General features: G+C 49.2%; 1 protein-coding gene across 7 annotated transcripts in view; it reads left to right on the forward strand.

Annotated features, from left to right (window-relative positions):
• The window catches only part of ATG13 (autophagy related 13), a 49,298-nt gene extending 40,095 nt beyond the window's left edge, over nt 1–9,203 (forward strand). For 5 of the 7 annotated variants that reach the window (XM_074955374.1, XM_074955371.1, XM_074955372.1 and 2 more), the window contains 7 exons: nt 57–167; nt 720–859; nt 2,905–3,022; nt 3,422–3,499; nt 3,821–3,937; nt 4,468–4,596; nt 5,872–9,203. In XM_074955374.1, coding sequence (XP_074811475.1) covers nt 57–167; nt 720–859; nt 2,905–3,022; nt 3,422–3,499; nt 3,821–3,937; nt 4,468–4,596; nt 5,872–5,949 — 771 coding nt within the window. In that variant the 3' untranslated portion in view covers nt 5,950–9,203. The remainder of the gene's footprint in view (nt 1–56; nt 168–719; nt 860–2,904; nt 3,023–3,421; nt 3,500–3,820; nt 3,938–4,467; nt 4,597–5,871) is intronic. The other 2 variants (XM_074955377.1, XM_074955376.1) reach the window with 1 other exon arrangement.
• The last annotated feature ends 817 nt before the right edge of the window (nt 9,204–10,020 follow it).

Genomic DNA, 10,020 nt, shown 5'->3' on the forward strand with positions numbered 1-10,020 from the left:
GCTTTTCCTCTCTCCTCTCTCTTTGCCCTCTTTGTATTTTTTCTCTTGTTTCTTAGCTTTCCAGCTCTCGTCTTTCCTATCAGCCTGCTGCCCTGGGAGTTGGATCAGCTGACATGGGGTATCCAGTAATCTTTGCTGGTGGTTTGAATGCTGCACATCCTCATCAGGTACTCTTGGAGGTTGGGAGAATGAATGTGGCATGCACCGCAGCCACTAAGCGTCACACATATAAGACCTCCTTTAAAACCATTGCATGCCTCTGTATGCAGCTTGGTCAAGAGTGCAAAGCATCTAGAGTAATTAAAAAAAACATGGTGCTAGCAAATAAGGCAGGAAGTAGCTTTACGATGCTCTTGGAATCACCTGAAGTAGGACTTTAATCAAGGTGTCTTCCACTGGGTAGAATGGAAACATTGCACTGAGAACAGGGTAAGGCCAGGGATAGGTCTGGAGAAATGGCACTGAATCTGTGTCAGAGAATTAGGAAGGAAGTGATATATGAATTCTTTCATTGGGAAAGTCCCCTCCCACATGACTTCCCCTCTCTCTTGCTCCCTGTCAGAAAATCACTGCTGTGTTCTAGCAGGAGTGTAGTCAGAGCATATCCCTGGAGAGCCAAAAAGAACGTATTCCCAGCATGAGAGAATCAACTCTAGTGCTGTAGTGTGTTGCTGTATCAGTCTTGAGATCGCTAACTTGATCATTCCTTTCCACCTTAGTTGATTGTTCCAGGGAAGGAGGGTGGGGTGCCCCCAGTTCCTAGCCAGCCAGCACATGGCACTCAGGCTGACCATGAGAGGATGGTAATGTGCACCCCATTGGATGGAGCCCTCTACTCAGCAGCTACTCCTTCCAGTAGGTAGGTCTTAGTAAGAGGTGCAGCACCTCTTACGAGTTCATCTGTGACTATAAAGTTGAATCAAATTTAAAACTGACTTTTCTTTTAAGCATTTGCAGGGCAGTTCTTTTAAATTTATCAATAACACTAGATTGGCTGCTCTGCCTTAAAGCCAGAGCTTTCAGTCTGAGCACAGAGAAGCTGAAAAACACGTCAAACAAAGATCTAGTCTATCTGCGTATACTTTATTGCCCTCATAGTCTCTGAGCACCTTGTGTCATTTCAATACCAAAGCATAACTTCTGGATCATTTGTCTGATCCATGAACAGCAAGTTGAGGCAGCTTCAATAGTAAATTTTAACCTCCCAAAAAGGCTTCATCTGAATTGTCATAAAGCATCAGTAATAGAAAACACCTGTTTAACTGTTATATCAAGAAACCTTGGGGGCAAGAATCCTTGTCTAACAGGAAACAATGCAACTTTAAACTCCAAATTGCATGAAATCCTAACCTCCCTCTCAACCAGTTAGAGCTTCCTGTTTGTGTTTCCAGATCCCTTTGTCCCCTGTGGTTCCATCTTCTCTCATGGCCATGGGACAGTTGCCATAGAAAACGTCTTAACCAACTTGGTTTTCTACTCAATACAAAAAACCCTGTTTACATTATAGTAGCACTAGTGCGCTGGCCCGTGCTCCTTGACTAACCAGTCGTTAGCGAATGGCTAACGCCTGCCGGACGACCAAGGACCAGATTTTTAGAGCTGCTGAATACTTCTGAAAATCGGGTTTTGAGACTATAATTAGTAACCACCCACTGAAAATTAACCAGATTAGCACTGGCTGCTGTGATATTGGACTACTCAGGCTTCACGGGGCCTGGGAAGGAGCATGGTGTTCAGATTCCCGACCCTGTCTCCTGACAGGGAAGATATCCAAGAATTCTGTGTTCCTGAAAGAGTGATGGTGATTGGCAACAGCTGCTCGAGCTTCCTCGCCATTTCTCAAATTAACCCCCTCATCCCATGCACCTCTTCTGAACAGCCTTTCCTCAGGACTGGCTGAGGTTTTCTGCCCTACTGATGGGGGTGGTTCCCTCGCAGAGCCAAGCAGAAAGCTGCTCCACAGCCTGGCAGTCTCTATTGCAGTCGATCCTAGAGGATCTCCCAGTCGATCGTGATCTCCGGTGGCGCAGCAGGGCTGCCCAGGCCCCACACCGCTCCCGGAAGCGGCCAGCGTGCTCCACGGACTCAGGAGCCAGGGGGACAGGGGTCTCCCTCCATGCGCTGCTTCTGTCTGCAAGCACCGCCCCAGTAGCTCCCACTGGCTGGGAACGGGGAGCTGTGTGGAGTCATGTGCTGCCCGCCCCCTCCCAGGGGCGCATTGGCCCCTTCCAGGGGCAGCGTGGGGCCAGGGTAGGCAGGGAGCCTGCCTTAGCCTCGCCGTGCCACCGACCAGGAGCCGCCAGAGGTAAGTGCTGCCTGGCAGGAGGCTGCACTCCAGCCCTGAGACCCCTCCCGGAGCCAGCAACCTGTACCCCCTTCTGTACCCCTAACACTCTGCCCCAGCCCAGAGCCCCTTCCTGCACCCAAACTCCCTCCCACAGCTTGCACCCCTCACCCCCTTCTGCACCCCAACCCCCTCCCCCAGGCTCAGCCCAGGGCCCCCTCCCACACTGTGAACCCCTCAGCCCCAGCGTAGAGCCCGCACCCCCAGCCCAAGTGAAAGTGAGTGAGGGCGGGGGAGAGCGAGTGACGGAAAGAGGGGGGGATGAAGTGAGTGGGGTGGGGCTTTGGGGAAGAGGCGGGGCCTCGGGGAAGGTGGGGTAGATCCTGGGTTGCCCTTAAATTCAGAAAGTGATCTTGGGCATAAAAAGGTTGGAGACCACTGCTCTATTGCATACTGATGGCTGAAGGGGAAGACCGTGTCTGGCAAGAACAGAGATGCGTCTCCCTCCCCTTCCTCCCTACACTAGGAGAGGGCGTAGAAAAACAAGGGAATCTTGACAAAAGAATGTGGTTTTGTCTAAATTGTTTATGTGCAATGAGCCATCAACCCTTCTCCCGCAGTGAGGACACAGAAACCGTATCAAACAGCAGCGAAGGGAAGAGTGGCTCCCCACACGATCTCTTGGAGACCATCTTTGTCCGGAAAGTGGGGGCCTTTGTCAACAAACCCATTAATCAGGTAACTTGCAGTGATCGTTCTGAGGTGAACTCATGATGCACTTTTCTTCATGCTATTGTTGGACAGAGGGGGCCAGGCGTTGCATCACCAAGGCAGCCAGAGGAAACGGGAGACCAGACTTATACAGAGACCTGCAGTCCTTGCTAGTGGTGCTTTACTGTATGCTGGGCACTGTAGGCTCTGTGGTCTACACCTGTGTATTAAAGGGGAAGTTGACTGCAATCTCTCCAATGTTATGCCCTCTAAGTGTAGCCCTTGGGTTCCAGTCAAGTTGCCAGTGTGACTTTGGTGGGGCAAAGTTTCAGATCCTGACATACAGCCTTGCAATGGGATGGTGCATGCTGGATATGCAGAGAATCTGACTGAAGTGCTAAGGTTCTACCCACTGAATCTCTCCAGGTGACCATGGCCAGCTTGGACATTCCTTTCGCCATGTTTGCTCCCAAGAACGTTGAGCTGGAGGATAATGACCCCATGGTAAGAACCCCCCCAGAGCCATCTGTGCGTGTCAAGTTTGGATCATGCCGTACAGATGTATCCTTCTTGGCCTTAGCTTTGCCTGCACTTCTGACCAAAGAACTAGCTACTCGCGTCAGCCTGATTTCTAATAACATCCTCTATGCCAGAGTCTGGGCTTTCCAGAGATGGAAACAGCTACAGGTTTAGAGCCCCTGCTAGTCTGTGCTTACAGTCTGCACGCCCTTGTAACTGTCACTGTGCTTCTTCCCATGCTGTCACAACACACAGATGGGCTCAGTGACAGGATCTGAAACTGATCGACTCTGGTTTCTTGGGCAGGTGAATCCTCCTGACTCCCCAGATGTTGAGTCTCCTCTACAGGGCAGCTTGCACTCAGAGGGCTCTAGTGGCAGCAGCACCGGGAACACACACGACGACTTTGTCATGGTTGACTTTGTAAGTCCATGCAGTCCTTTATCAGCCCAAGCTAGCGCTTTTGCAGAGCACCTGTATCTGGGATGGACTGCAGGTGTTGGTGTGTTGCTGAATGAAAATAAATGAATTGCTCCAAATGGGCTCATCGTGCTCCCATATCAAGGACAGGGTCTCTGGGCATCCTTAAAAATGGTAAAGACATAGACATTTGTAAACCCACAACTTGGGAAATTATTTCCTCTTCCCTTTCTCCACCATGGCCTGGGTTCAGGTTTTTGTGTTTTCCCTGTGTCCCATACACCTAAAGCAGAGTGCAGATTGTAGGGAAATACTCTGCTTTAGGTACTCATAAAGCTATCAGGGAAACACTAATTCTGGTCATGGCAGGGGATATAGGTGATGCTGCTGTTCAATTATTTGACTTAGATTTATTGCTGTAATGTTGAGTTGTTTGCTGGTAGCTGATGGTGCCTTCTGTCTGTGACTAGAGCGAAGGGGGAAATCTGGCCGAACTCTCTAAATGGGGATTAATGTTTGTATCTTTATTCTAGAAACCAGCATTCTCAAAAGATGACATTCTTCCAATGGACTTGGGGACGTTCTACCGCGAATTTCAGAACCCCCCTCAGCTCAGCAGCCTTTCCATTGACATTGGGGCTCAGTCCATGGCAGAGGATCTGGTATGGAAAAACGGGACTTTGGTGTGTGGGGGACATACATTCTCACAATGCTCTCCTCCTCCTAGCTCCCTGAACAAGCCAACATCCCATATGAGAGCAGAGGCACCTACAAGAGGGGTTCCTTGTCAATCTGCTGAACATGCCTGTACATCTCGGAACCTGAAACCTTTGGAAGGAACCAGATGTGAGACCTTTTCAGTCTGATTCCTTCTCAGTGCATGTGTACAGATGTCATGGAGAATATTAGATGAGTTGTTGGTTTGTGCTACATGTGTGTGGGACAGTATTCGTGTGCTGCATTGGGTATCCTCTTCCCAGAACCCATTGCAGCTGCAGGACTCTTCCACTGTCCAAGACTATTCCCTACTGTCATAGTCTTGTACTTACCCCCTCATTCCTGCATCTGCTAAGCTCAAGGCCCTATGAACTAGGACTAGTCACCGCAAAGGAGTGATTTGGGAGGTCAGTTCTCCCAGTCCTTATCAAATTGTTCTAGAAGAGAAGAGCATAACCCATTCTCTAAGGTTCTGGGGAGAAAATCTACTGCCTTAATTCCAGCCCTGTCCCACCCTATCTGGTGTGTGAGAGCTATTAGCCTGGAGCCTAAAATTGGAGTAACCTGAAATGTGCAGTTTTTTTTTACTGCACATGCCGCATTTGTGAGCGAGTCCTTTACTTCGTCCTCCCATTAAATGACTGTCTGTGGCGGCTTTGAAACATCTGTGTCAGCTCCCAGCTGAGTGCTGCTGTCTGTTACCTGGAGGGGCAAATGTGCCATAGTTCAAATCTCTAGGTGAACCCAAATCTAAGAACCGAATGCTGCCTCTGCCACATCTGGTTTAGTGGCACACTGGATTTCATTCTGCAGTCCTCACTAGGAGAAAGCGCCCAATGAAGGCAGTGAGAATGTTGCTTGGATGAGTGCAGTATCAGGCCCACCACTTCTGTAACATGGTTTTGCCTGGGAAAACCATAATGCCTAATGCTAACAGCTGAGTGACTTTGTGCTGCAGGTCCAGGTTATGGTACACCTGCTGCTTCTGTAGAAAAACAAAAAACTGGGCAAACTGCCCTTCCCAGGCTCACGTGCTGGATCCTGTCTGATATCCTGCTTCTGCTAGGAGTGGTACATGTATAGAGAAGGAGAGCACAAATCGGAGCAGAGACCTTTGGCCAGAGTTTACTATATATGTTTCCATTGTTTTATAGCTTCCTTTAGGCTGATTGCAGCTTCCGCGAGTGAGTCTTGATCTGAGTTTTTCTTTGCCTTCACAGGACTCGTTACCGGAGAAGCTGGCAGTCCATGAGAAAAACGTCAAAGAGTTTGATGCCTTTGTAGAGACTTTGCAGTAAAGCTGTTTTCTTATTGCAGCAGCAGTGTCCGTCTTCTGGAGCACCTGGAGGAGGAAGCCTACAATGTCCTGTCTGCCACTCCTCTCTTGTGGCCCATTTTCCCCCCTGCATCTTGTGGGCTTTGTCAGATCACCTCCCTCAATACTGGGTACAGATTCAACTGTCAGTCTCCCCTCAGCCAGGCCCTGGGATAGTTTTGGACCCCTTTTCCTACTGGCATTTGAGTACTTATCTATAACACTACAATAGGGACAAAAGAAATCAAGCTTTGTTGTTAGTAACCCAGTTCCCCACCAGTCTTTGTTCTGTGTATGGAGGGGCTTTACAGAAAGCTGCCAGAAATGCTCCCTGCAAAGCCTCTTGCATCACAGTTCCCCAAGATTTAGCTTCTGGGGCACAGACCATCTTTTCCTTGGGTCTGCAATTGCACTGGAGTGTAGACAGCCTTGGCTCCGAACAAAGGATCTGGGCAGTGGCATACTCAGCTGGCTTGAGTGCAGGACATCAGCTCTTAGAAATGAGGCATTTCATCCTGTCTTCAGTGAGCGCATGGACTGCAGAGCGCAAGGGGATGAGGCAGACTTCCACCTCACACGCTATACTGTGCCACGCCTATAGATGTCTTCACTTTCTGCTTCCAAGGAACTGGGTCTCTGCACAGACTTTCGCTCTGGGGCCTTGTGCTGGGCCTGTCTGCCTGAATCAGAGATGTGAAACTACAGAAGCTATGTGGAAGGGCTTTCCACATTTCCTTGAGTGTAGGAAAACCACCATGCTAAGGTCCCAGAATGTGATCGTACTGGTGCATCTGCAAGTGGCACCTTGAGAGTATGTTAAAGTTGTAGTCGCTGCTCTTGAAATGCAGTTGTAAATACGAATAGGAATTCTATTTCTCCAGGGTTATGTAACTAGGGGTCTTAGTCCTTTTTCCCCGCAAACCTTGCTGCTTTATGGTTAATATATAAGAAACAGGAAATATTTATTGCTTTTAAAGAAACCTATATTAAAACAAAGTTATGTTTTCGTGTACTAGTGCAGGTCATTCGGTCCTGTCACTGCAGACAGCAGTTGTGCCATGGAGCCCTGTCCCATGACAATAGTCTGCCTTTGGTAGGGAAAATCCAAGATATTTATTTTCAGAGACACTTATTTACTCTAATACAGTGTTCTGTTCTGGGGACTTTTTTCCATGACACCCAGTCGGGGCATTGATATAATAACATGCATGTGTTGGTGCAGCAGAGTGCAGGGACTTCCTGAAGAGCTACGTTCTGATAGGCTTGGGAAATAGACTTGTTCTGTTCCTCAGCCATTTGGGAAGTAGCTGGTTCACAGAAGCACACCTTTGAAAAGTTGATGGTACTCTTTTTTTTTAATCAGCTGGCTTATGATGAGCTAAAAGTTTATTTTTGTAATGCGCTAGCCATGAAGTAGTGTGATTGGCTGGCAGTGCTCTGTGTTTGATCTGGTTGTTGTGTGTCCTTTGTCTCACATGAGGAAGGGAGAAGCTGTGTAATGGCACTAAGCAGGAACTTGGACAGAGTAGGGCTTGTGTAACTCTCTCTGCCCTTAGCCACCTGTAACTGGGCTGAGTAACTGAAGAGGAGACTCCTGCAAGTCCCCCTTGCTACCCACAGACGATATTTCTATAGAGTGGTGGGAGTTCTCTGTACTCTGAGGATCCTTGCTAGTTTCCTTACTACTGGTGGAGTTTTTGACCAGTTTCTGGTCAAAAAAGGCTGGATGTGGCTTTCTCCAGAGCTCAGCACAATTCCTTAGGTTGAAAAGGAGGGTTGCTAGAGAATGACACAAGGCCTTGGGTTACCAGGTGGCCTCTGCAGCCCTCCACCCTGTGCTGCTGCAAGAGCAAAGAATTGAGCTCAGGACCTGAATTGATTTCCACTATGCTAACATGTTCTTTTGCTTTCCCAGCCCTTGAGTTGACAGGTGTTTGCTGTGCATGATCAGTGGCCGTGTTTTAGTGTATGCTCTAAAGCACCAGGTAGGGGTATTATAACTACTCAAAGCAGCAAATTTCCCCCCTCCCAGGCCACCCACCCAGTCCAACTAACTCCCATATATAAATAATCTATCCTTGTTTTGCAAGGAGTAATCCAATCTCTTCACCTGTCTGCACCAGTGCTAAAAGACCTCCCAGTGAAGTGGAATTGGAAATGCTGAAGGTGAAAATCCCACTATCCCTGTCAGTTAATAACACTGACTTAGAGGGCTTCACAGCACTTGACAAATACTCCTTACAACCTGCCTATCAGGGAGGTAAGTAAGCTGCATCCCCACAGTACAGCTGTGGGAACTAGACCTGAGGTCAGGTGATTTGTCCAGGGCCACACAGTGAGTAAATGGCAGTGTAAGCAATAGAACCCAGATCTCCTGACTCCTGCCACCCCCCGGATCAGCTGGTCATTCTCCGCAGACTTGTAGTAAGTTGCATGTGGACGTACTCTGGCACCCTGACTTTTAACTTGCAGGCTATGCCTGGGTGAGCTCTCCCGTCAAGTTCTTCGTAGAGGTTAGTAAACTACTGGCATGCATTGTGCCTGCTAGGAAGAAATAGAATAGACCTTTCTGGTGGTGATCCTTCCCTAGGCAGCATTGCCTCTGTAGTTCTTCCTCATCTTCACACTGAACTGCTGTGGTATCCACAGAAGGAAAGCCATCATTCCTGTTTCTGTCCAGAAAGCCTCCAGGGCCTAGTGTCTGTGCTCAGTCATTTTCATGTGACTTTAACAAGGTCGCAGCTCCTGCATCTCACAAGGCACAACTTCTGTGTAGCAACCATGTTTGTTTAATGTCACCCAGTGGAAATCTGCCCACCTGGGTTGATAGGGTATAGCTGGATAGCCACAGCAATAAAGGGTTTCTCTTGGGATGAGATATGTGCTAATTCCTGGGCAATCCTGAGAGTTTTGACACCTTCTCCATTCCAAAATCTAGTCAGTCAGCTCTGTCTAATCAATGCTTTAGAAATGATTGGCCCACAGCAGTTCTGCAAGAGGGACCTAGCTACTGATGCTGTGGCCTGCTGTAGAATTTAATGATGAATTTTGTCATATTTTAATAGCCATCTGCTCAGTCCTGTACTATGTCAAGGCAGCTTGTACATAGCAGATGACCTACAAATGCTTTGGGTGCAGGGTACTAAATTGTATTGTTTTGGAAATAGTCTCCAAGGCACTTCATGTATTCAAAGAATTTCCAATAAATCTTTTATGTAAGCAACTCTTACCTGGTTGGTCAGGCTGATCCAACTCTTCTGTAAATTACACTGCAGGTTCTGATGCTGGGACGTTCCCACCCTTATGGCTTTCCCTTCAGCCAGATTTTAACTGCAGAAGTCGGTACAGCTGCAGGAAGGAGCAGGGTTAATGCCTACAAACTGCTATTTTGGAAGGTGGAATGGGATGCAATGAGGAAAGTTATGGATAGAGCCCTGCAAATCCGTGGGTATCCGCTTTATATCCATGGGTCATTTCTGCGGATAGCAGCATGGATGCAGATACAAATTTTGTATCCGCGCCAGGCTCTGATGGTAAGAGCTTGGGGGGCAGCTGAGAGGAACTGGCGCGGATCCTCCACCTGCCCTGGGAGGCAGGGACACTGTGCCGGGGGCTGCTTGGGCACCATGCCCAGGGCAGGTGGAAGGTCTGCCACAGCTGCCAGTGCGGCTCTCCCTGACTTGGCTCAGGCCAGGGAGGGGGGCAGCTTGGAACCGCAGCCCCGCCACGGTAAGAGCCGGGTGGGGAGCCGCAGTGGACCCTTCACCTGCCCCGGGGGGGGGCCCTAAGCAGCCCCCAGGCAGCTCCACAGCTCCTTTCCCCCCCAGCCAGGCCAGTATGGAGCTGAGCCAGAGAGCCACACGGATCCTCCACCTGCCTGCGGTGCGGGGGGGCATCTGAGAGCAGCCCCTCTCCACATCCCTTCCCCCCAGGCTCCTTGTGGGTGGGGGGAGAGTGGGATGCCTCGGAGCCTCAGCCCAGCCCCCAGAGCACAGCCCTGCAGATAATTTTTCTGGATCGGATGCAGACACACACTTGTGTATCCACGCAGGGC

This window comes from Natator depressus, chromosome 6 (assembly GCF_965152275.1).
Source record: "Natator depressus isolate rNatDep1 chromosome 6, rNatDep2.hap1, whole genome shotgun sequence".
Taxonomy (NCBI): domain Eukaryota; kingdom Metazoa; phylum Chordata; order Testudines; family Cheloniidae; genus Natator; species Natator depressus.